General features: G+C 40.3%; 1 protein-coding gene and 1 long non-coding RNA gene across 4 annotated transcripts in view; one reads left to right on the top strand and one right to left on the bottom strand.

Moving 5' to 3' along the window:
- Positions 1-8,301, top strand: part of LOC113125070 (mediator of RNA polymerase II transcription subunit 13-like) — a 67,503-nt gene extending 59,202 nt beyond the window's left edge. Inside the window, exons 15-31 of one of the 2 annotated variants that reach the window (XM_026298350.2) lie at positions 178-392; positions 1,106-1,284; positions 1,542-2,470; positions 3,080-3,259; positions 3,434-3,663; positions 3,779-3,977; positions 4,062-4,344; positions 4,442-4,694; positions 4,800-4,988; positions 5,100-5,323; positions 5,444-5,586; positions 5,850-6,008; positions 6,207-6,371; positions 6,655-6,815; positions 7,232-7,396; positions 7,584-7,693; positions 8,117-8,301. In XM_026298350.2, coding sequence (XP_026154135.1) covers positions 178-392; positions 1,106-1,284; positions 1,542-2,470; positions 3,080-3,259; positions 3,434-3,663; positions 3,779-3,977; positions 4,062-4,344; positions 4,442-4,694; positions 4,800-4,988; positions 5,100-5,323; positions 5,444-5,586; positions 5,850-6,008; positions 6,207-6,371; positions 6,655-6,815; positions 7,232-7,396; positions 7,584-7,693; positions 8,117-8,249 — 3,917 coding nt within the window. In that variant the 3' untranslated portion in view covers positions 8,250-8,301. Of the gene's footprint in view, positions 1-174; positions 393-1,105; positions 1,285-1,541; positions 2,471-3,079; positions 3,260-3,433; positions 3,664-3,778; positions 3,978-4,061; positions 4,345-4,441; positions 4,695-4,799; positions 4,989-5,099; positions 5,324-5,443; positions 5,587-5,849; positions 6,009-6,206; positions 6,372-6,654; positions 6,816-7,231; positions 7,397-7,583; positions 7,694-8,116 lie in introns of both variants that reach the window. The other variant, XM_026298349.2, reaches the window with a different exon arrangement.
- On the bottom strand, positions 1,883-14,429 carry LOC113125073 (uncharacterized). 2 transcript variants are annotated; one of them, XR_003295097.2, is made up of 9 exons: positions 14,376-14,429; positions 8,295-8,422; positions 7,251-7,399; positions 6,766-6,830; positions 6,182-6,353; positions 5,806-6,038; positions 3,777-5,579; positions 3,052-3,254; positions 1,883-2,317 (listed from the first exon to the last, which is right to left on the bottom strand). It is a non-coding gene; the product is annotated as an uncharacterized LOC113125073 (long non-coding RNA). The 2 variants fall into 2 exon arrangements; XR_004463189.1 differs by lacking the exon at positions 14,376-14,429 and having other exon boundaries at positions 3,052-3,182; positions 8,295-8,419.
- Between the last annotated feature and the right edge of the window lie 12,681 nt (positions 14,430-27,110).

Genomic DNA, 27,110 nt, shown 5'->3' with positions numbered 1-27,110 from the left:
AATTTAGTTTTGAAATCTCAACAAAATATATTTTAGTGGCATCTAACCTACCTGTTTTTATACTTATTATGTCAGTATTTTTTGGGGGGTATTGCAATGATCATCTGTAAAGTATATTTTTTGTCTCTCTTCCTTCTCTCTTCATCTCTGCTCTCCATTTCTGTCTCCTTTCAGCAGTAGCAGACCTCCAGCGGATGTTTCCCACCCCACCTTCTCTAGAGCAGCACCCAGCCTTCTCTCCCATCATGACGTATCGTGACACCCCGAGCCAAGAGCCACCTGTCCCCAGTGGAGCAGCTGACCATTTGCCACCTCTAGCCCCCACCCAGGTTATTGAATACAGGATGGAGATGGAGGAGGGCATGGCCAGTCCCAGGCAAGAGGATATCAAGGTAACAAAACCCTGTTAACATCAATCCCCAGTTAACAGCACAGACAGCAGCATATTTAGATTTGTGCATCATATCCTAAAACGTGCACTGGGAAAAATGGGAATTTTTAAGGGGATAGATAAAAGATTTTCTTTAGATTGTACTGCAGCCTCTATACTATATACTACAGTTATACATGTTACCATACTGGAAAACACTCATCTATAGCTTAATATGTCCCCAACAAACTCACCACTTTCTCCTGTGTAAAAAATGTTTACAAAAATCTACAGTTCACAACCTTTTGTGGATGTTTTTCAGGCTTTGTGACTCCATAACGATTTATGTCTTTAGCAGGAATTTATAAGTCTAAGCACTGAGAGCCACAGACAGACTGAGAAAGTTGGAAAATATTGAGAGACAGACTAATGCACTGGGGGTTTTGGTCTTTTAATGGGATTTGTTGGCAATAAGAAAAATCGCCTGCCTTATCCTTTAAGACCATGACAGTGAATTGAGTTCATTCGGATGCTCTGTACAGTCTCTACATGTGCACCCAACAGATTATACATAATTTTAGAATCAAAAGGGACTAGTTGGTGTTGGGGAGATGCATCCAATAATGCAGCCACTGAATACTGTGAAATAGTGAAAATACAGTTTTAAGTTCAGTTCAGTGAAATGTTTCTCTACTGTATGTTTACTAAACGATGAATATTTCTCCTTTTATCCAGCCACAGATTGGCTGTTCCATGTTTGCTCCACTATCCTGCCTACCCAGCCAGAGTCTGCCACCACTCAAGATTCCTGAGCAGTGTTACTATCGTCCATCCTGGGCCCTTCTGCCCAAAATAGAGCATTTCCCCACAGTCATGCATCACCAGAATAGCACTTTCATCAGAGATGGATACACGTGAGTAGTTGACTGTGCCAAATTATCATGACATCTTTGATTTTCATGAAACGCTATGCAGTAAGCATTTACTAAAGGTTTAAAAAATGTTGTCCTGGGTTATTACAGATGTTATAGCTACAAATACAAAGAATAAAGTCTTCTAAGGATAGTAATGTTAGTTGGCTCAAAAGATTTTAATGCACAACCTTTCAGATCTTATTCCACAGTTTGAATAATCTTGTCTGTTTTTGTTTCCTTCAATGTGTGTTTTCCAGAAACATCCCCAGTGTTAACACCCTCACAGACCAGGAGTACGGCCAGATGAGTGCCACCACTGCCTCTGTGAGCACCACTGTTGGCATCCTCCCATCCCCTGCTACTCCCCGCTTCTCTGTGCCCACTCCACGGACCCCTCGTACACCACGGGGTATTAACGCTGCAAGCTCTGGACAGGGTTCGGTGAAGCAAGATGGAACTGAGCTTAGTTCACCAGTGTCCACTCCTTCCACCAGCCTGCCTCTTAGTTCTGTAGAGCCCTTGCCTCGGCCAGGACCCTCCTTGCCTGAGGCCCACAGCTTGTACACGATCCTTCTGCTCTCAGACTCCGTCCTCAACATCTTTAAAGATCGCAACTTTGACAGCTGCTGTATCTGTGCCTGCAATATGAATGTCAAAGGGGCAGATGTGGGGGTTTATATCCCTGATTCCACCTGTGAAGATCAATACCGCTGTATGTGTGGCTTCAGTGCCATTGTGAACAGGCGGCTTGCCCATGGCACAGGCCTCTTCCTAGAAGATGAGCTGAATATATTTGGTAGGACGTCCGAGGTAGGCCGGGCGGCTGAGCGGAGGTTGGCACTTTGCAGACGGGACCCAACTATGGGAGACCCGAAGGCCAAGCGGCCACAGGATGCAGCCCCTGCCTCTCCGTCAGTCATGATTCTTTTGCAGGAACAGTGCTCCCAGCCCATTTCTTCCCTGGCGTCACTGCATCTCCCTCTCAGTTGTTCCTGTCATGGCCGCAAGGGGGCACTGGTCCAAAGCTGGATGTCTGAAAAACAGTGGGCAGATGGGAGTGATGCCTGTGTGGAGTGCTACAATGCCTTGGAACAAGGACTGCAGTATGTGGATAACCCCATAGGAGGGAAAGTAGATCCTGCTGTTGTCAGAAGTACAGCTTTTCACTCCTGGCCTCACATGAACGGTAAGAAGCATGATTTAGCTGCTAAGGAATGGATTTGAAAAATATACACAGATCAGCCGCAACATTATCACCACTGATTACAATGGCACCTGACAGTGTAAGGTATTAGGCAGCAAGTGAACATTCAGTCCTCAAAGTTGATGTTGCTAGAAGAAGAAAAGCAGGAAAGTGTAAGAATTTGAGTGACTTTGACAAGTGATGGCTGGATGACTGGGTCAGAGCATTGGAGACAGGGCCATGGGCATCCGAGTCTCACTGATGATGAGGTTGACCTACTGTGGATTAAACTTTAAATTCCATTCATCCTTTTTAAATGATTCAATTTTTGCCAATTTCATGTGTACACAGTATTAGGCAGGTGGTCACAATGTTATGGCTGATCTATGTCAAATAACTCAGGGCATCACTGGGATAAACAGTGTGTGATACACTTCCATAATTCAAGTTCTCCTTCATAGATTGCAATTTTTTTTTCTCTTATTTCATCTGACTAGCTGCTTTTGTGTTTTCTAAAAGATGTGTTGGTGTTTTATGACATCGTTTGTGTGTACATCTTGTAAACATGCGCATAATTCTTGTACCTGTTTGTATCTCTGCTGAACTCCGCAGTGGTGGACATGAGCATGTTGTCGTCCCAGGATATGGTTCGTATGCTGCTGTCTCTGCAGCCTTTCCTGCAGGATGCCATCCAGAAGAAGAGAACAGGACGGACCTGGGAAAACATCCAGCATGTTCAGGGTCCACTCACCTGGCAGCAGTTCCATAAAATGGCTGGGAGAGGCTCCTACGGTGAGACAGTGCATTCTTTTTTTTAATGCAAAAAATACATCTCCTGTTTTAGTGTTTTATTCTGCTGCCTGTAATACTATACTGTACATCTTAAAAGTTGTAGTGTGGAATACACAGATAAGCAGTCATTAAATTTTAACTAACTAAATATCTCACTGTTTCTCTGTGTCTAAGGTTCTGAAGAGTCACCAGAGCCCTTGCCCATTCCTACAGTGTTACTGGGCTACGACCGAGAGAGGGACTTTTTGGCGTTATCTCCTTTGGCATTACCTTTTTGGGAAAAGTTACTGTTGGAGCCTTATGGGGGACAGCGTGATGTGGCCTATATAGTGCTGTGCCCCAATAGCCCCTCTTTGCTGGCAGCAGCCCAGACTTTCTTCCAGGAGCTCAGCGCTGTGTACGAGGTAGGATACTGAATGCCCAATCAGAGGAATGGTAGAATTTAGATTAAGATGGTGAATATTTAATGTCGTTAAGTGTTTATGATGAGAGAATGAATAGATAAAACTCCACTTACAGACATGCCGCCTTGGGAAGCACTGTCCCCTGGCCAAAGTGTCCAGGGATGGCCTTGTCCGTGTAGGTGAAGAAGTGGAGGCAGAAAAGATGGATGAGCTGGATGTGGATCAGTGGATGACTGGACCTTGGACTGGACAGCAGCATACTGACAACCTCAACAAGCTTAAACTCTATGCTTATGCCTGCAAGCAGCAGCTAGGTGAGGATAATTAAACAGACTAATCTATGTATGTTATGGTTTTTTTTTCTCCATTCTTCGTGACACACATTCTCCTTCTTTTAGGTCCCCAGCTGACAGTGCTGCCTCTGGACAGCAGTCTTTTGCTGCCTCCTAAAGTCCAGCCTCCTGTAAAAACCACATCCTCAGCTCAGCCTGCTTCTTCTGGGCAGCCTCAGGCTTGGGGCCCTGATGGAGACCAAGGTGCTGCCAGTTCAGCAAACACGCCGACCCCAACTGGAGCAGCCACAGGCCAGACAGGGGAGACAACCCAAGGAGGAACCAGCGAATCTAAAGGGCCTTCTACTGCCACACCACCAGCCAACCCACCAGCAGAAAACCCTGACCTGTAAGATCATGTTTATTGGAGGAAATGACCTCATTTCAAGCATTTTCCCACACATTTTAACCACTCTTTTTTTTTTTTTTTTTTTGCTCTTTTTCAGCACTGCTGAGCAGTCTAGAATTGGCATTCCTACTCTGACTGACTCAATGGATAACCATGCCAACCCACCAGCTATTGTTATTTACATAGTGGATGCATTTCTTACATCAAGTGGAGCAAAAAATGAAGGCGGTGAGGAAGAAGAGGGTGACGAGGTAGACACAGGTAACATTTGGCTGCTGGGGCTTCTTCGCTGCTACACAGACATGCTACAGACTTTGCCTGAGACAATGAGACCAGCACTGGTCCTACAGGTAAGAGGACATTTTACAGACAGATTTACACTGCACAGAATTTACTCTCATTCTTGGGATCACCATTCTTTTACAACATTTGTTTTCTATCTTTATTATACTTAGGTGGTGCCATGTCAGTACCTTCTCCAGCCAGGCAGTGGTGAGAGCCATTTGTACCTGCAGCACCTCCGCTCCCTGGCCTTCTCTTGTTACTCCCAGTGCCGACGGTTACTGTCCCAGCAAACACATATCAAGTCCCTGACTGGCTTTGGACCTGCGTCTACTGTCAATTCTGTACTTAAAGGTCCAGAGGTGAGCATAAACTTCATACTCTTTTGTGCATGTACATTATAAACACTGTGACATACCAACTTATAGCTTTAATTTAACTTTCTGTCTTGAAATATGAATTTCTTCCTCCAGCATCCTAGCCCACTGCAGCTGTACTCTCCCCCATTCATTCTTGGTCCAACTCGTCCCAAGCAACCAGAACCAGGAGAGATATTGGCAGAGGTCCCTCCCAAATACAATGTGCTCTTTGTAGGATACTGCTTATCACATGACCAGCGCTGGATCCTAGTGTCCTGCACTGACCAACAAGGGGAGCTTCTGGAGACCTGTATAATCAATATTGATGTACCCAACAGGTGAGAAATAGTTTATGGTCTTAATTGTGGGTGGAGTTTTCCAAGTTGTTGTACGTTGGTTGTTTTGTCAACAGAACGCTCCAGTCTTTCTAAGTTTTTGATCAATTTTTTTCACTACAGAGCACGGCGTCCCAAAGTTTCAGCCAGGAAGATGGGACTACAGAAGCTGTGGGAGTGGTGTATAGGCATCATCCAGATGACCTCACTGCCCTGGAGGATTGTGATTGGTCGATTGGGCAGACTGGGACATGGAGAGCTAAAAGGTAATTTAAAAGAAAGTGTTTGGAAGCTTACTGTAGCAGTCAGGGCCAGTATAAAAAAATATATATTTGAGTTCTGACTTTTTTCTCAAAATTCTGAACGTAGACTTTCTCTTAATAACCACACACGAGTTTAATGTATAATTGTAGCAAAACTTTGTTTAAACTCTTGTTATTGTTATTTTTAAAGAAACAGATCAAATGTGCAGGAGAACGGTTCACTTTTCATATTGTTCTCCCTCTCTGCTCTTCTCTCTCTCAAACAGACTGGAGCTCGCTCCTTGGGGAACATTCCCTCCATTCAATAGGGCGCCAGCTGAGGGAGGCTTGTCGTATGTGTGGGATCTCAGCTGCTGACTCTCCCACCATCCTCAGCGCCTGCCTGGTGGCTATGGAGCCACAGGGCTCCTTTGTGATCATGCCTGGTTAGTAGCCTGTCCACATTGTCTGCCAAACTGTTAGAGGATGACAAAAACACACAGTACTGATGGTTATCACAGTTATGGTTCTCATAATAGAATTAAATACTGCATAGACTGTGATTTATTTAGTTTCACACTGACCCAACAGTAAGTATTAGTATAAACGGACACCTCACCTCGGCTGTCTTCCTGTTTATCCAGATGCAGTAACGATGGGCTCAGTGTTTGGCCGCAGCACTGCTTTGAACTTGCAGACCTCGCAGCTGAACACACCTCAGGATGCTTCCTGTACACACATCCTAGTCTTCCCAACCTCGGCCACCACTCAGCTGGCACCCAGCTCCTACCCTACGGAGGACAACAGTGGTAACATCTAGCAGTCATACTAGTTCAAATTTTACTTGAGACCCTTGTTTAACAATGGTTTAAATCTATTATTCTGGTCCAACCGGGGGCATCTGTGTGCTGCAATATTTGCCAGTAGTAGTCAGAGACAGCTTGTTTAAAAAAAATGAAATTCTGATCTGGACTAAATTGTGCTTTGGACTAAAGAATATTAATTTTAGTAAGATATGATCCTAAAGTGGAGAGTTTGCATTGTTTATTATTTCAATTAACTGAACTGTTCTCTCTCTGATTCATTCCTCAGATCTGTTTGATCTGCCCTTTCCCGATGAGCTTGAGAATGACATTGGCCATGACATGATGCTAATCACAGGGAACCTGCATTCTTCCCCCAACACCTCTCCTGTGCCCTCACCTGGCTCTCCATCCGGGATGGGAATGGGATCTCATTTTCAGCACACCAGGGTGAGTCAAGCATCACTGGAAAGAAATGAACGAAGGATAAGCAATAACATGCACTACAAATAAAATACATGCTGCTAAAGTTACACATTAATTCTTCATCATTATTTTGGATGAAATGCTCTAAATCTTGTAAAGAAATGGAGCTGTAGAGGGTTTGAGCAGACCTGCTTGTGGACATCACTATGAAGTCTCTATTTAAACTAGTTTTTGATACTGATGAAGAGCCCAGATAAAGTATGGCAGCACAGAAGAATTTAAAGTAACTTATGTTAGATCTTTGTGCTGTGTATATCTTTGCCATATTGACCTAGATGGAAACATTTGAATGTAAAACTGTTTAATATAACATGTTGAAATATTTCTGCTGAGGAAAAAAACTCATTGTTGTCATTTGTGGCTTTCTCTCGTGTGTACAGAGTCAGGGAGAGCGCTTACTGTCCAGGGACAATCCACCAGAGGAGTTGAAGCAGCAGCCATTGGCTCTGGGCTACTACGTCTCTACTGCCCAAGCAAATGGACTTCCTCACTGGTTCTGGGCTTCCTGTCCGCAGGCTGAGAGCCAGTGTCCACTTTTCCTCAAGGTACTCAAAACATTATGTGTTTGAGTGGGAAAGAGAAAATGCCAATAAAACTTATCATAATAGAGATTCAAAGAAATTAGTTAAATAGATCTAGAGAAATTCTCTAGTTATGTGATCAAAGGCTGCTCACTACACAACCACACCTCATTCAACATTTTACATTGTGCTGTTTGCTTTTTCCTTTCAGGCTTCCCTCCACCACCACATTTCCATAGCCCAGTCAGATGAGCTGGTTTCAGAGAAGACTAAGAGGACACCTCACCCCTTAGACTCAAAGACCACCTCGGATGTGCTCAGGTAAATACATAACACATGTTGTCCCCTTAGTTTCCTTTATCATTTGCAGTATTTGCTTTAACTGCTTGTAAAGGCAAATACTGTAGTGTAAGTAGAAAGAGGATAAGGCTAGTCAGTTTGCTATATTTGCAGTGTTTTCAACAGTAACAACAATGAACTGTCTCTGCTCACAGTTAAGTAATAATAAGAAAAAAATAAAGTATTTAAGTACCAACATGTGCTGTAATCAATTAACCAATAGTTAATAAAACGAACTGCTCTACAAAATAAATAAGAATGTAAAACCCTTTTACACTATCATAATCAAGCAAATCATGTTAATTTCTTAATGGATAAATATTTAGAAGATTTATTTGAATACTTTTAAAAACACAGAATTTATTACAAATGTCCCTGATAAAATTGTATACTTTTCAAATGCAGATTTGTATTGGAGCAGTACAACGCCCTCTCCTGGCTGACTTGTACCCCTGCCACCCAAGATCGCCAGTCCTGCCTCCCTGTGCACCTGGCTGTGCTAATCCAAATGTATAATGCCATCCTGAACATGCTTTAGGTGTGTGTGAGACTTCAAGAACCAATTAAGAGGACCGATGGTTACCTTTGTTTCCTCTGTGCCTACGCTTCCTTCTTCTGGGCACCAGAGAGCACCAGAGCTCTTCTGTTGTTTCGGGTAGACATGGATTTAACGGCCACACAAAGGAGGGGGCAAGTCAGACTCTCCCACACCTGGAATATATAATTAATAAGAAGAGTGAATTTCTCTGAACAATAACTTTGGTTAACCATGACACTGTACAAACCCAGCTTGTACCTTCAAAACTGGCTCTGTGCCAGTTATGGTGCTTTCTGAGGGGGAAACAGGTGGACTGATCAACTATGCCCATTGTACTGACATATCCCAATGTTAACTCTCTCCTTATCTAAATGGCATGATGTCCCACAAGGGTGACACCTCTTAATGGCATTTGCAGATGACATTTACAGACACTTTGTATGATTCTCATTACATCCTCACATGGGAAAAGGGACATTCGTGCAGGGCCCCATTACTCCATAGTGTACAACCAGCAAAATGACATGACAACACAACCATGTGGCTTTGTAACATCATGTTTTTACATTTTGTATAGAACTGTACCGTTGAGCTTTTTGGGACTTGCAGACAGATGATGTAAGTTTTACCTTTACTCTGAAAGGGGCAAATGACTTCATTCACTCCAAAGGGGAGCATTTGATAACGGCACTTTTTTTCCTCACCTTCCAAAGTGTTGTAGATATGAACACAATGGAAAATATTTGACCAGTTAAGACCTAAGTGTTGTTTATAATGTAAGACATACATTTGCAAAGAACTGAGACTTATTTTTAATATTTAAATCAAGAAAATGAGAAACTAAACAAGGCCTTTTTCCCAATTGACTGTTAATTGTCTTGGGATCTGAAATAAAATTACTAATTTTAATGGAATTGTAAAGATGCCATATTTATACAAATTATATCATGCCATAGAATTTGATATATATGTATATAAATAAATATATATTACCTCTTCCAAACAGGCACTTAATAATAATGGGGATGGACACAACCATCTCTGTAGAAGTGGACACAATATGACCATTTATCAAAGAAAATGCATTTGAGTTATTCTTTTTTATTTTTTACAGATACTGAACATTTTAGCTTTTATTTAATGAGTTTAAATTAAACTAATCAATGCAGGAGATACAGTATACTGTATATTTATAAGTGTTCCTCTTCTGCAAAAAACTTGAAATAGGAAATAGAAGACCATGATATTTCAACATTGCAAGGTTATTAAATATTTAAGAATGATGCTTTCTTTGATTGGCTCTCCTAAATGATGTCAAACTATTAGAAAGCCTGTCTCATCAGCTTCACTCAGTCTGTTCTTTGTTAGATTCCTAGCATATTTGTATATACATTTTTCAGCTGTGTTTTTTGCAGTTTCTTAAAGCTGTACATTTCATGCTGGCTGGTTTACTTTCAAGTGATTCATATCAAAGTATTTTTTGCTGTTAGCTTTTTTGATATACAATATACAGTGCAAAATTCATTTAAGTACAGCCAAGAGGTTACATTGCCAAGTATGTGTACACAAATGTACAGACAAGAACAAGTTTGCAGAAATTTGTTACATCTGTCATTACTTTGAATATTCAACAGATCTACTTTAGTGGGAGAGATCTGTTACTTTTACACACTTTTTTAGTAAATTATTAAAACTCTTGGAAATGATGTTGTGTTCAGTGTGTGTTTCAGTGTGCTTCATCTACCCTCAAGCCAATTCAAACCTAAATCTGCGCATCAATTTCCTCTGTGTTATTTATCTGACCACATCTCCCTGAGCCGAACTAAGTTTTCTGATATCCCTAGCCTACCATAAGCAACTGCTAGCATTCGTTAATAGATTAATCATCTATTCTCGTGTTTAGCCCACGTGCATGGTACACTCATGAATATAAATATAAGCTCGTTAATATTCATGAGCTTATACATCCCTTTGATTGGTACATTGAACATCTTTTGTGTTCCACAAAGCCACTGACCTGAGTGTCAGAAGTCTGTTAGTATTAGACAGTTTTTCAAGAAGACAGTACCATGCAGTGTTGTTTCAGGCTGGTAATTTGATTTCACAGCTGAGTTGGGATACAATGAAACTGATTCATCACCACTTCCAAAATGCAAAAATCTAATATCATCCTATAAGCCACTCTACAGCCAGCCAAGGTCTTTCACTGCTGTGCTATTTAGATATGTTAAATCTGTTTAAGGGTTAGTCTCAAATTTTCTGTTTCAATTCATCCATTAGTTACGGTGGCCGACAAGGGCAAATGGGCCGCAACAGCCAAAACACACGCAAGAGAGAAAACACACGCAACAGAGAAACGCTGCAACAATGAAAACACTAAGTAGCTAAGGAAATGGCACTGAGCCATGAAGCAAGTGCCATATCAGTATAATACTGTGCTCACAACAAAGTCAAAATCAGGTCTGAAAGCTGCTGGAAACTCTAGGCCACAGCATGTTGATGTCTGATTTCATTCAATTTATGGCATGCGATCTACCGCTGCTGTTGCATTATTTTGGAATTAGTCCAGAATGAGGGACAGTATCAAACATAGGCAAACTGGCCTGCCTTTTAAGGTTGGTGTGTGTTTATCAGGAAGTTTGGGATTGTGAGGTACTAGAAAAATAGTAAATGCATTTATGAAAACAAATATTAAGGGCTTTAAAATTAGTTCATTCTGTAAATGTGATGATTCTCAAGGATGTCCTCTTAAGGAGAGGTATGCTCTTTTTGTGTGATGTAGCAGGGGAGTTAGAGTAGGCTATACGAGGACAAAAGAAAGACATGGTGAAGGAGGCTGTATTTGACCATCAGGGTCACATAAAATCCTTGAGTGGAAAACTGAATTTCAGTAGAACATAGAAAAGCATACTGGACAACAAAACTAGACAAAAATTCGATGTTTGAGGGACTGGGCAGCTCAAGGACACCAGGAATGAAAAGAAGCAGGTAACTGGAGAGTAAAAGCTACTGAAGAGTCACTTGTTGTGGTGGGGCTGTCTAATGGCCATCACAACTGGAGGAAGTGGACTCTTAATTGACTGCAATGTGTTTTCCACAGATGGCCTATTAGACCATGGCCATTCACCTGTTCTCTGGCTTGCCAAGTGCACTACTGTAGCCAAATGGCCTATAGACAGGACAAAGGCGGCCAGGGTCTGACCTGATATGGCACTAGCACAAACAGAATTAGAGGTCAATGACATTTTATGTCACTTACTGCCTACAGTGCAGCATGTGAGATGGCAAGGATGTTCAAAGGAGAGCGAACACTAAAAATCTAGCTTGTTATATATATATATATATATATATATATATATTTATTTTCACTGACTATGGCCATAATTTCAGATTCACATACAGAATCAACCTTATACAGCATGAACAGCATGAGAGTAAGTAAAATTACAACAATATATCTAGATTTCACACAAAATAACACAACCTAAACTCAAATCAAGGTAAAGAAACTAATAATACTGGCTGGAAATACTGCTAATTTCTTTAATTTGTATAATGGTAGAATGAGTGCAGTAACAAACAGTAACATTAGGTATACAGTGGGTACGGAAAGTATTCAGACCCCTTTAAATTTTTCACTCTTTGTGTCATTGCTGCCATTTGCCAAAATCAAAAAAGTTCATTTTATTTCTCATTAATGTACACTCAGCACCCCATCTTGACAGAAAAAAACAGAAATGTAGAAATTTTTGCAAATTTATTAAAAAAGAAAAACTGAAATATCACATGGTCATAAGTATTCAGACCCTTTGCAGTGACACTCATATTTAACTCACATGCTGTCCATTTCTTCTGATCCTCCTTGAGATGGTTCTGCTCCTTCATTGGAGTCCAGCTGTGTTTAATTAAACTGATTGGACTTGATTAGGAAAGGCACACACCTGTCTATATAAGACCTTACAGCTCACAGTGCATGTCAGAGCAAATGAGAATCATGAGGTCGAAGGAACTGCTCAAGGAGCTCAGAGACAGAATTGTGGCAAGGCACAGATCTGGCCAAGGTTACAAAAGAATTTCTGCAGCACTCAAGGTTCCTAAGAGCACAGTGGCCTCCATAATCCTCAAATGGAAAAAGTTTGAGACGACCAGAACTCTTCCTAGACCTGGCCGTCCAGCCAAACTGAGCAATCGTGGGAGAAGAGCCTTGGTGAGAGAGGTAAAGAAGAACCCAAAGATCACTGTGGGTGAGCTCCAGAGATGCAGTAGGGAGATGGGAGAAAGTTCCACAAAGTCAACTATCACTGCAGCCCTCCACCAGTCGGGGCTTTATGGCAGAGTGGCCCGACGGAAGCCTCTCCTCAGTGCAAGACACATGAAAGCCCGCATAGAGTTTGCCAAAAAACACATGAAGGACTCCCAGACTATGAGAAATAAGATTCTTTGGTCTGATGAGACCAAGATTGAACTTTTTGGCGTTAATTCTAAGCGGTATGTGTGGAGAAAACCAGGCACTGCTCATCACCTGCCCAATACAATCCCTACAGTGAAACATGGTGGTGGGAGCATCATGTTGTGGGGGTGTTTTTCAGCTGCAGGGACAGGACGACTGGTTGCAACTGAAGGAAAGATGAATGCTGCCAAGTACAGAGATATCCTGGAAGAAAACCTCTTCCAGAGTGCTCAGGACCTCAGACTGGGCCGAAGGTTCACCTTTTAACAGGACCATGACCCTAAGCACACAGCTAAAATAACAAAGGAGTGGCTTCGGAACAACTCTGTGACCGTTCTTGACTGGCCCAGCCAGATCCCTGACCTAAAGCCAATTGAGCATCTCTGGAGAGACCTGAAAATGGCTGTCCACCAACGTTCACCATCCAACCTGACAGAACTGGAGAGGATCTGCGAGGAAGAATGGCAGAGGATCCCCAAATCCAGGTGTGAAAAACTTGTTGCATCATTCCCAAGAAGACTCATGGCTGTACTAGCTCAAAAGGGTGCTTCTACTCAATACAGAGCACAGGGTCTGAATACTTATGACCATGTGATATTTCAGTTTTTCTTTTTTCTTTGTTTTTTTCTGTCAAGATGGGGTGCTGAGTGTACATTAATGAGAAATAAGATGAACTTTTTTGATTTTGGCAAATGGCTGCAATGACACAAAGAGTGAAAAATTTAAAGGGGTCTGAATACTTTCCGTACCCACTGTATGTCACTCATAAAGTTACTCATAAAGCATGACCATTAAAACCTAACCAACCTCATTATGTAAACAATATGAGCTGCTCCTTAGCTTATCTGAAGATTCAGAAAAGACACAGGGATTTCCTAAAACATGTAATCAAATGGATGATAATACTGCTGTCATATTACTAACAAACTAGATTAGAGGAATAACTATCATTATGTCACCAAGCTATCCTACCACAAAGAGGCTATTTTGGTAGCTTAGCCTGTGCATGCTTTGACTTGGAATCTGGCTAATTATCTTATGAAAACCAGGAAACCATCATTGATATTGACTCCTCAACTACATACTCAGCTACAAGCCACCTTGACTCCTTCAGAAACATTGCCGACAACACAAACTGCAGCTCCAACTTTTGTCCTGGCCTGTTATAGCGATAAGTCACCACTGGCATATTGGCACATCCTAAAGCATTAAGGCAGGAGGTCAGTCTATTTTATTGAAATCTCTACTTGGCCTTCAGCTGACCTTTAGTAGTCCACAATTAAAAGTGTGCAATGCCCTGAATTCACAACTGATTTTGTTATTGTACTTTAAAACCTTACTAGAATTTTACATAGCCTATAATTTTGGCAATAAACAATGAATAGAAAATACACAAATGAATAGTCTAAACATCCTGAACACTGTTTGAGAGTATATAACTCTGTTTTTGTAGTTTTAAATCAGACTCTAATCTTGGCATGTGAATTGGATTTAATTTTAGATTTTCTTTAAATAGGTTTTGGTTATTTGCATTTTTTTAGATTTAATCTAGTTTTAGTAAAACCATGTGGAAGATAACAGTTTTTGTTAGGGACATTTTTGTCCTATTTTTAAAAAAAATAATAAATAAGCATTTTAAGGCTACAACTGTCGCCATCTTTGTTGTGTACAGTTACCATGGTTACCATTGTGTCACTGCTCCATACTGCTTCTCAGCTTTACTTGCAGACACTTAAAAAAAAAACAGAAAAAAAAAAAAAAATTATCACAATTTTATCTGGATATACTGACTTACTTTACAAAGTAGCTTAGATAATACTAAACTTAAGGTGTTATATTACTATGTTTTTATGAAAACGAATCTGTCTATTACTACACACGTATAACGTAATAATAAAGTTTAGATCATATCTTATAACTCCTCCTCCTCCTCCATCACTGCTCCTGCGCCTGAGAAAACAGCCCATACAGACGAGAGGTGTATGTGAAGGATCAGCCAGTCCGTCACTGCAGATGACCCATGAGACTGCTCCGCTTGCAGGATTGACTTTGGCAGCACAGAGAAGCCTCTGCTGTTTTGACGTCCCCTCTCCCTCTGAAGTGGAGGCAGCTGGGAGCTGTAGCTTACACTGTCTTGAAGATGGTGGTGATGTTGCTGATTTTTCTGAACTTTAAACAGAGAGAGAGAGAGAGAGAGAGAGAGAGAGAGAGAGAGAGTGAGTGAGAGAAACGGACATACAGCATCATTTTACACACACACACACACACACACACACACACTCCCTGTCTGTCTGTCTGTCTGGTGTCTGTCATGGCAGCCTTTAGCCAACAGGCATGGGAGGGGGGGGGGGGGGGGGGGAGTGGACACTGTGGTAGGTCCTGTCTCAGCCTGACCACTGATATTCAAGCCAGGTCAGCAAAGGTTTAGGGCTCTGTGGGAGCTGTGGGTGGCACAGGTCAGGGTCATCATCATCCAACGTGACAACCATGAGTTTGGGAGGTTGTCGAGCCGATAGCACCAGCTTTAACTTGATTTGACTGGTTTACAAATGGCTTTGTCAGCAGGTTTGGCAAACTAAGTAGGTCAGTGGGGCAGATACAGCATTAGTTTTTCTCAGAGGCAATTCCAGTCTATAAGCAACATGTGGAACCTGATTTGGGAGGTGTGGACTTGCGTGACATGCCTTATTTGCCAGCACAACTTGACATCATAAATTCATGTTACTTCATGTAAAATAGACACTACTTGTAATACCTGTAAATCTATATAAGGTCGGCGAGAGATTTTTAAATATTTAACTAAACTAAAAAATGCTACCACCACAATATTATGAAGGCAAAACATATTTTTAGTGCTCCAGCAGTGAAATATTACATTTCAGAAACTTAACATTTAGGTTCTTTCTAGAAAAAAAAGGTACTGCACATATTTACATTAACTGGGGGATAAGGGACTTGGTTTAATAGTTCTACTATTCAGCTATATTTTAAAGATTACAGTGGAAGTGGAAATAACACTAATAGAGGAGTCCCATTGCTATTATTAGGACATCAGTATTCATTCCAATTAGTACACTCACTTTTCCACAGGACTCCGACGCTAAGCCAGCTCCAGCCGAGCAAATCCTTAGCCATCTTCCAGATGGCTCCAAGGAAGTGCAGCTTTTGGCGCAGCACACACTCAATGCAGAGAGCCATCAGCAGCTTTTGTTTAAAGGGTCCCTGCTGAAGCGACAGAACATCTGCCAACACAGCACGGCAGCCTGTTTGAAAACATCTGATTTTGTCTGGGAGTCCTTTCCATCTCCAGCCTTAGCATTTGCATAAATGGTTTTTGTTAGAAGGGCCCCCAAAAAGGAGCACACAGAGTTTGCAATTTCCCTTTCTGCCATTTTTTTGTTGCAGGGCATTATATCCTTCAAGCCAAATGAGAAACCCACTTAACACTTTAGCCAGTGTAAATAGAGGAAGATAAAAGCTCTGGAAACTTCAAAGCCAACCTTGTGTGCCTCAGTCTTGTACACATCACAATGCCACAGAAAAAAAAAAAAAAACAATTTATCATTTATGTCAGATATAAAAGGTTGAAGGACATTAGTCGTCCTGATGCCACAAGCGATCCAGGAACGACCGAGTGGGGAAAGAAGACCTAGAGAAAACCAGGGATAGGGGATTGGAATTTGCAGTAATTTTGTGAATTAGGGATATGTTTTCCAATAATAATTTTTTACATGATGACATTAAACTGATGAGGTGGGGAAAATAATTTTTTTGTAAATGATATGCAAATGACAAATTCAGTTAGAAAATTCTGTCATACTTTCTACTACATGTACTGTACATGTACTGTGTTGTGCAGAGAGAGATGATTGACCGATCTGCCTGCTGATGGGGGCAAGAATATACTCAGTATATAAGACTTTGTGGTGACCTTAGATCTGTAACATCCACATCTACAAGATGAAGTTCTTTAAACAAGCACCCTTATCATAGGAAAACAACAGATTAATTTCTTACAGATACCACTGTATATCAAATTATTTAAGCAGTAGCACTAAGCCAGTTCTTCAAACAGGGAAATTGCAAACTGATGTGTGTGGGTGTAACTACCGTGTGTTGGGCAATGTGATTTGGCTCACATTTTCCACCGTTCGAAAGCTGACAGCTGTAGGTCCTTAAATGTCAGTTTGTAAAATCAGTGATTCATTAGTGCTACTATTCATCACAGTCACATTTATAAGCACTGCTGTTACTTATAAGACGCTTATTCTAATACCAACGTCACTATTGCTGTTATGAAATAGTTCATTGTTTTCAGAATAAAATATGAAGAACTTATTGATTCATAATAAAGTATTCTTTGTCAGCAGTAAAGCACACAGATCGTCTCTGCTGATTCTTAAAAGAATAAGCCATCGGACACTTCAACCCCCGCTTGGCAGCATGATGAGACCTATCAACGCCTCTGAGATGTAAACCACAGCCTCTCCATGCTCATTGTTTCATTATTTCATTAATTATTTGACCTAATTATTAAGAGGGGGTTCTGGGCTGGAGCTGTGATTGGCTGAGGCATGTTTGAAGCTGCTGTAAAACACCCAACAACGGCACACCTGTGACTGAATCACAGTGAATTTTTAATGTTACATACGCTGATGGAAAACTGCCACTCACTGGTAATTATACACTCCTGCCTGTGTCCCTTAGCAACTGTACTGTTTTGTGCAGAAACAGCCTATTGTTTAACTGCATTGCTTATTACTGATGCAATGTCATCTACGCCCACAAGGGAGAGTTGTTAGTCAACGGATGATCTATGCAGTTGCCTAATAGAATAATTTGAACAAAGGCTTAATATAATATTCAGTTTTACAACTTTCCCCTTACACACTCAGCTTGTGACCAATTAAACAAATGACTGTCAGAATTGCAAATAAATACTATGAACAGACAAAAAGTATATAGTGGTTAGCGGTGACGACAAAATTTATTAAGCTCTATCAGTAAATGGCCACAGGAAAAAAAAAAAATTCTAAAGTTTTTTTGGGAGTTTTTGTCCTGTCGTAAACACAGTGACACATTCATTAAATCTCTTTTCAGATAGAGTCAACTTTTCCAACTCGTTTCCACTTGAAAAAATGTAATTTTATTTGCATGAACAATTTGTAGAAAAGCTACAAAAAACAATCTTGCTCAGCAAGAATTTGTGTCCTCCAGGCACTTTAATATACATTATTTATTATTATTATTATTATAAGTAGTAGTAGTGGTAGTAGTAGTAGTGATAATTGTAGTAGTAGTGAAGACACTAAAAATATCCATTTGGTCACCAGACTAAACATAAACTTTGATTCTCTTAGAAGATCAAGCGTAAAAGTGTTTTTACTGACAATATTTGTTTTGACCTGCATTTCACGGTGGTTTCCATCCCTTAAAACTCTGTTAGAAACACTTTCTCATCCTCTTTTGCTTTGTCTCCCAAACAGGAGAGTGAGATGCAGAAGTCAAGTACCATATAAATAAAAAAGGTCTTGCCAGGGGCACTTACACTGCAATCTGCTGGAAATTGTAACTTAGCTCAGCTAGTCCACTCAAGTCACAGTGGAGAACGCGCTTCAAATCAAAGCCAGAATCACCAAGTCCTGTAGTCATTTGAAACACAGGGAGTGAGGAACACATAATAATGATCCATTAGCTTTCTCTCCTTCTCAAGACCTGCCTCTTATGGTAAGATAAATCAGCTTACTAGCATGACGGAAACCGAGAACATAAGCACACGTTCCTCTTTCCTCACTTTTAAGCTTCCTTTTGTTATTCACCTGGAGGATTCACAATTGCATGTAAAGCAACACTATTATGGAGGAGAAATGTGATGAAACATTCTTAGATCCAATGTTGTGCCTGTCTGCCTTGATGTTCACAACAACTGACATGCTATCAAGGAACAGTGCACTTCCTTCTGCCATGAGCCCAGTATATGGCGATTATCATTACAATAACAATGACAACATTCATCTGTTTGAAACAAAGGTTTATTGGCCGTGTGTATCAATGCTACAAAAGGTAGCAGGCAGGAGTGAGCCTTGCTTAGCTGCTCGAACAGTTTCTATCTTTCCGTCTTCTCCTGAATTGCTTGCTCTGGTTCTAATTTAGTCGTCCTAATCATAAAAGCATCAGCGAGCTGCCGTTGCAGAGTAAACCAAGAGGTGAAATGTGGCCCTAAAAAATTCTATTTTCACTCAAGTGGACCAACGGGGAACATGCATAGACAGACACAGACTTCTCAGCTGCCAGATCAAATGGCAGAGGTTGATTATTGGAGACAGACAATAAACAATGTGTGTTTTCTTGGTCGTCCCAGTAAGCACACAAGGTGAGTTACACCTCGACATCTGAATATCCGCTTGTAATAAACAAATACCAGCTTATATTTTGAATGTTCAGCTTTTACACACAGTAACACCCCGATGTGCCGAATTGGTTTCACCAGTGAATGAACTAGGAGAGGTTAGCCTGCGTTTGAGCTGATACCTTTCGGGGCACGGGGTCCAAAGGATGCTGTCTATCCATATTCTTCGACATTACGTTCCCCATCTAAGCTGGCAGGCCCTCTGACTGCATATAATTTGAGTCATCAATCTCTATTTCTACACAGCAGATGTTTCCCCATGTCAGCAGCCCCCCCCCCTCAACAATGCAAGATGGAGAACCCTCCTCTTTTAAAGTGTTTCACATGAGTCTCTGTTCTCTCCTATTCTTCTCTTCCGTCTGCCCCACCAGCCTTGGAGATCCCATGGGACAGTTTCCTGTGTCCAATTCTGATGGTGGGAAAACATATTTTAAATGTACCCAAATTAAAAAACAACAACAACAAAAAAAAGAAAATAAAAACCCCACCATAGTGACATTTAGGAACAATAATCACTTATTGTGTTTTTTCTTTTTTGCGGTGGGTTTAATGACTCATTTATTCAGAAACATAGAGTGGGATCCTGGAACCTCTGTGGTAAAAAGACACTGATGGAAGATGATTAATAGGCAAGTGGAGTGAATGATTGCTGATACTGGTATCATCACTGATATATAATGTAACATGATTGAAATGCTCATGATGAATAATCACATTCCTTCCTTTTATATAATTTTGTGCCAGGGAAGTGCAAAATGATTTATTTATATTAGACAAAGATAAACCTGGTATTGACATATTGAAATATTTTGTGTGGCATAAACTCATTTTCAATCTGCTCCCATATTAATCAGAGAATGGTTTTAAATAACCCATAGATAGCCTACTGTAAATGACTGCCTGATCAGTTTTTAATGATTTTTATTAAAATAATTATGACCTATAATAATATTACAATATTTTCTATCATATTTAATTGTGGGCTATGATATATAGAATATGAAATTTAAAGAAGGAAGAAATAAATGCCTGGTCTCTTGGGGGAAATATTTAATGAGATGCCTTCACTTTTGTACGATAGAGCTTAATATGTTCCTATCACGTTTTTTATTATTATTATTTACAAATTAAGTTTTCAGTAAATTTAATTTAGAAAAGGTAGTCTTTCTAAAGGCTCTCGTTTATAATTCTGATGATTTTTATTATTAAACAGCGAACAAAAAAAAAAACAGGCCTCTGTCTATTAGGAAAAAATATTAACATAGATTTATTTTGCATTGAAAATTTTGATTTTTGGTAAGATGGTTCAGATTTCACAGTTCTCAACAGGAAAATCTGTTGGACTCGTGTGTGATGTCTGAAGCGCTAATTAGGCCCGACATGTTTTCAAAGTCCCCCCCCAGGAGCGACCAGGAGAGACTCTTTCAAAGAAAAACCATCTCCCCACCAAATAGTCCCAAATAGTCCCATGCAATATTTCCTCCCCTCCTCGGCAAATGAGTTCGGGTGGAGGAAAATTGCAGAGGTCATTAGATGACTAAAAAAAAAAAAAAAAGAAAAGAAAAAGAAAGAAAGAAAAGTGTCACAGTTTTCATTCTTTGAACTGAGCCAGGGGATGTTATTGTATCGATTTTAACATGATAGACCCAATTAGGCTCTGAGGCTTTTTCGTCCTGAAACGGATTTTGTGCTAAAGACGATTTTGATTGTTGACATCAAAACTGACTCAGTAGCTATATTTTGGTTTTGGCAAACTATATCTAGAAGTCAGAAGGATAATGGCTTACTTTTGGCGCAGGCAATATTTTATAATTGTCTAACAACCCGAAAAAAACGACTAGAACATAAAACATAAATACATTTTATATTGAAGGGAAGCGGGTGGATTAATACTTTGAGAAACACTGATGGACATTAAGTGGAAAAAAGTAATCATTTCTCGGCTTGTAAAAAACATCTCACAAAAGTGACTGACAAAGTGACCATAAATCACTCTGGCCAGTTCGGAGAGCAAAGTGAAACCGCTTTAAAAAGAGTTTTCTTGCCACTGCATGGCGCTAGGGAACTGCAGGACACACGGCACGTTCACAGGATACACAGACAACAGCAGTAAGGAATCCTAATGAAAGTGAATAAAGACGAAGTTATTGTTATTATTAACCTATTATTATTATTATTATTATCAGCAGTAGTAGTATTAGTATTTAGTAGTATTGTTGTTCTTCAAATATTTTTTTCTTTGAGAGGCTGGATTAATATTGAATTGACACGAGTAAAATAAGGACTAACCCATTGTTTTCTAACGCATGTGACTGAGAGCTTATTTTTAAAGGACGCTGATATTTTATATTTTCCAGTGAACTTCGTTTACATGCATCATTTTTAACATTCGCATGAAATCATTATTAGAAGTAGGTGACATTGTGTAAAAGAACAACAACAACAATAATAATAAATTGATTTCTTCCTTCAAAATAAAATATGTTCAACTGGAGTGAAAAAAAAAATCTGTTTACACTAAATATAGAAATGCGTTTACTGTGTTCATGGATCGCATTCAGCAAATAGCTTCTTAATATTTTTGCTAGTCTGTCAAATCATAAATATGAAAAGAATACGTGCCTGCTGTCTTGTCTTCTTACTAATTTGGGTTAGTTCAGTACCGGACTCAGGCCTGCTGTGTCTGCGTCTCTGCTCCACGGAGACAGTGCGCACAGTGCGTAGCTACTGACTGTCTACCTGGCTCTGCTGCAGCGTGACACCGTGCACTGTACCTGGCACGCTCCCCTTCATCACACACACACACGCACACACACACACGCAGTCATGCTGCACTTTACAACCCCCCATAAAATATACGTTACTACAACATCAAAGTACTACAACTTAGACAAAAAGTCGAGGAAATAATCCTAGTAAAGCAACGTCCCTCACTGCAAATACACTAGTGCTTTCCACATTACCCACATTCCCCCCCGCCCTCTCTTTGTACCGGTGGTGCTCCCACGTTGAGAGAGCTGAATGGTATATGGATCAGTAAGAGTCACACAGTCAGCAGGGCTCTTCTCTGTTTGCCATTGTCACTGTTGGGCCAGTGTGTTTGCACTATCACAGTTTCAGGCGGTGGGCTCGTTTCCAGCGCCTGGTTGCTGACAGCAGCAGAAGGCCAATCAGTACGGAGCCTCCCGCCACCTTTAGCTGAAAGAACAATACTCCAGGAGGAAAAAAAAAAACATCGAGCTATTTATTTGAACTTTGAACTCTTGGAAAGTTACAGTTCGCAGGTGATTTTACCATAAAACAAAGGTTATGTTGCCATTTCAAACGCTAACAAGCCTCTTGATTCAATGAAAAGTGGAAAAACAATTTTAGCAGCCTGTTAGAAAGTAATTTCTAAGTTATTTAAACAATGAATACTTGTAGGCATTTTGTAGTGTATACCTGCTGGATGCAGTTTATAAGTCTAATGATAATTTTATATTAATAAATGAACAGCAATTATTAATCATGTTGAGTCTTTCGGGGGGTTTCATCTAACCTACTTGTAGTTGAAGTGGTGGGTGGTGAGTCTTGTCTTATTCCAGCAGATACTAAAAAAAACTTACTACAGTAGACCATTTACTGATACTGACACTTTTACATTAGACACAACAATATATTACAACAGACATAAACCCATTGTTTATGGCTAAGAGGTCTCACCGTTGCCACTTTGTGTTTTAACTGGAAAATATTTGGAAGTTATGGCAGATATTTGAGGATAATTTGAACAATTCATAAAAATCTGTCTGTATTGAATTCAGAAAATATTATGACTGGTGTGACAAACTCTCCTGTCTAAACATGCTCTGCCTGTGATGGATGAATCATGTCTGAAATTATTACATGCCCCATTCAAGAGGAATCTCATGTTTCATTAAGTCTTTACAGACAAATGCACATCATTGTAAAATGCAGGCAAACAGTCACGGGCGGACCAAGCGATGGGAAGCGTGTGATAAGACGGGCCGAGCTGTGTGCAGATGCAACAAGCTGAGGTGTCTCATGTTCAGCTTGACAGAGTAGGAGCGAAGCACAATACAATAATATAATTATGCATGCCAATAAAAGTACTATAGAAGAAGAATATATGCACATACAAACACACGTTCACCTTTTTGACCTTGTCTACAATGAACAAACACACATGAAAATATTCTATATCAAAATACCAACACTAATTTATCTGTCAGCCTCTCAATTTCTCTGCTCTTATCTGACCCACAAATCAACCATCGCATCCTCCGTCCTCCACAAAGAACTTCATTTTTCCTCCTATGAGTTTTTTCTCCAAGCTGCTGGGATCATGTCTGAAGACGAGACCCTGTGCTCCCCCTAGCATCAGATAAGGGCCTTGTTTGGGACTGTCTGTCAGTCAAGAAAAAGCGCTCCTTGTTCTGTCTGCTCTGCTCATATCATCACCCAACACTCCCACTCCCCCAGAACTTCCAGCCCCAAAAAGCGTCTCCAAATCTGATTATTCTTGTGTTTCATCAGGTTGAGAGATTTCGCCGACGGCGTATTGGCATTTGACTTCTGATTTATCCTCTCTCCCTCTCGGCTACAAATGGAGCGCTGCAGCTGGCAGCAATTGCATGAGTAGTATCCGTTTCATTAAATCCTATGCAGAGTATATTGAAGTTTCTCAATCTAGCCAATTTGTTAAGGCACCACTGATAAATTTCACAGCTCTTTGGCACTGTTGTCATTCTATCAGAAACATGTTTATTGAGTTTGTTTGTTTTACAGCAGCAAACTACATTACCTCTAATACCTGTGCTGTCTTACTATGAAGCACTGCCATAAAGGACTTGTGTATGTGCAGTCAAATGCTGTATTTTGTCACCTAAATGGCTACAGTGAGCCAAATTTTGAAACTTACTTTTTCACTACCTCAACCTCGCATTCCTTGGCTGTGATAGTGAAAGCCATCACTGGAAGTTACTCCTCCATGCTGACACAGGCCACCCTGCCTGTGTGCCATGTGAGCACCACACCTCCACGCCACTTCCATTAACTGCCAAAAAGGAGTAGACGAATATTCAGAAGGTAAGACATGGATCTAAAGTGACAGGCAAATGGAAAGTCTTAATTCTGACAGTCATACTCTCTGACACACTTACAGAGACCACAGCAGAAGACAAGGTAGAAAAACACTGAAGTAAAAAAGATAATATTAATAGTATTATTTTAAAAATAATTTCTATCAAAGCAATCCTCCTGCTCTTTGTCGTCACTGGTTTGCAATGACATTTGCATAAAAATATTGGCACTTATAAAAATGTTTTATACCAAACACTGCTGCTTGGATAACAGTGTTTATTGTTGAATGTATCCACAAACTGCTCAACAAGTCTTTATTCTGTTCTAAATAAATCTATTTTGCATACAGATGGGCATTGCGTATTCTGTGGATCACCAAAATTTTTCCTACTCATTATACCCACTGCGTGCGATTGTAAGAGAACATGTGATATAGTGTGTGAGCATCTGTGGGGATTCGCATTTGCCTATGCTTTGCCTGAGAGGATTCAGCATCTCCCTCATTACTTCACACTTCAACATGCACTTAGTCCACTCAGCTTTCCCAGCAAAGCAACAGGCTTTTATGTGCCACACTGGCTGCCTTCTGCCATCGTCTTTTATGAAAGGACGCTGACCCTCACTGCCCTCTATCAGCTGCACCACTGATCAAAGACACTGATATTACAACAAAATTTAGAAGAAGCACCTGCCACTGCTGTGCTGAGAGTGTTCGCATTCTGTTTGCTTCTTGATTTGTGTATGTGAAACTTCATGCGGGTGTGTTTGCTACTGGTTTGTGTTTGCGTGTGTTTGTACTGTATGAGTGTTTCTACTTATTACTTTTATGCACATGCAAATAATAGCTACACACCATTGTGTTTTCTCTGTGGCCCAAATTGCATCCTCTCATTGTTGCAGCAGCTAAAACCATGGCACACATCCTCAGGGAAGAGCTGCTGCTGCTAGATTTCAGTTGAATACACTGAATGCTCAACCACTTACACATATAATTTTGTATTGGTGAAAGTAGGTTTATATAGTGTTACTGTGTATACAAAATGTAAATAAGGCCATTATTTGGCAATGTTTATTGCCATGATGTGGAATCACATAACACCAAATAAATGGACTATAAAATGGTTTGTTTGTGATGGTATCACTTGAGCCTGGAAACCTTTAACTGAAACTTGGCCTCCATTGCTAATAAATGCTACTACTCAATTTTAGGGTTGCCAGGGCAGCCAATTGAAGCTGGTTCAAGGGTCCCCAATATTTTTCCCAGAACTGCAATTGTGCTGTCACAAAGCATGCATGCAATCAAATGTTCTGTCTCATTGTGACCACATTCAAAGATGAATTGGTTGTAGTCCTCATGTCCATGGGCTTCAATTCGGGTGCACCACTCCATTGGATGGAATCTTTCTTTTGCATTAACTCTTTTGCCCTTGTGTGATGATGTCTCAGGAGAAGTTCGAAACATCTGAGCTCAGCAGAGATGAGTCCCCTTAGGGAAATTGAGGACGGGTAGTAGTAAGGTCATCCAAATAAAAATGGGAATCCACTTTTTAGTTATTTCTTAATGTTAAAAGATCTGAAAATGATGGATGTTATTGGGCTGCTATTTTTGCAGACAATTATATTGTCAAATTTGATTTGTACTTTATTTAATAGCCTGAAAACTGCAGTGCTCAGTGGTTTAACCCTGGGTTCAAAATAAACCATTTTCACTTTAGATATGTTAGGATTAAAACTAGGGAAAAATATATTTCGCAAATACATTAAATTATGATTAATATAGTTAAAGTCAAGCAACTAACTATCTTAGTATCATGTAGGAAAGAAAATTATGGTTAATTGAATTGTGAATGTTTATTGCAAGTCTCTAAAGGGACACAAAACCTTGTGTTACAAGCCCCCTACCACCCTGCAGGGTCATGACCTTCAGACACCTCTATTCTGCCTCACTGCACACCAGTTCCTACAGTGGCACTGAAGACTGGCAAGGTAGAAACAACAATATTACAGCTGTTAGTTTAGGAACTAGTAGTGATAATTTAAATTAATACCAATAGTCTGTATTAACATGATTATGCCTTACTCTGTCTTGCAAGTGGGAAAGTGAAGAAGAATAGATTAAATGAGCACACATGACTATAAAAGTATTTTCCTTTTCACCCACTCCATGTCTTCCTACTTTAGATCTTGGTGAGATAATGAGGACTTGGCTTTGCAAACATTATTTCTGGCATATTGTAGCAGCCATCATCTTATTCATGGCCTTAATTTTAATAATCTAGGAGCTAATATGCTTCAGAAAGAGGGAAAACACACAGAAAAACGTGAGCCCAGCCAAACATTGCTTTCCTACCCTCACCAAGGAGGCCACTCAACAGGAACATCAAACGCTTGCTCTCTCGTGCTTGGCCCATGTTAATTGTTCATCTATTGTTCCTACATAGGTCCCTGGGAAACCAAAGAAGTAGAAAATGGGCAGAGAAAGGAGGGAGAGAGATAGAGAGAGAGAGGGAGAGGGAGTAATAAGGGTCAAGCTGAATAAATATGTTCTAAAACAATATCAGGTTGACAAAGGTTTTGATGCCTTTCCTTGGGCTCTCTATTGCCGGTATCCCCATTACTCACCTTGATTACAAAAGAGAGCTAATTAAAACAGACATGTTCTACACATATGAACAAACTAGTGCATGCAGTAAGTGGCCAAGCTAGACCTTCCCCACAGAACAGACCAGAGAATATTTATGTGAAGTGGTGCCCTGTGCTCTGCAAACCTGGCTGAATTCTGATCAGAAAACATAACGGACCTTTGTACAAAGGAAAGCGTGTTCCATCGATGTGGACAAATGCCATGATGTTGTGTTGACTGTTAGAACTTTTTCGTGTTAATTTCATCCCTCATATAAAATGTTACTGTGTGATGAGC

This window comes from Mastacembelus armatus, chromosome 12 (assembly GCF_900324485.2).
Source record: "Mastacembelus armatus chromosome 12, fMasArm1.2, whole genome shotgun sequence".
Classification (NCBI taxonomy): domain Eukaryota; kingdom Metazoa; phylum Chordata; class Actinopteri; order Synbranchiformes; family Mastacembelidae; genus Mastacembelus; species Mastacembelus armatus.
This window is presented reverse-complemented; position numbering and strand designations above follow the sequence as displayed.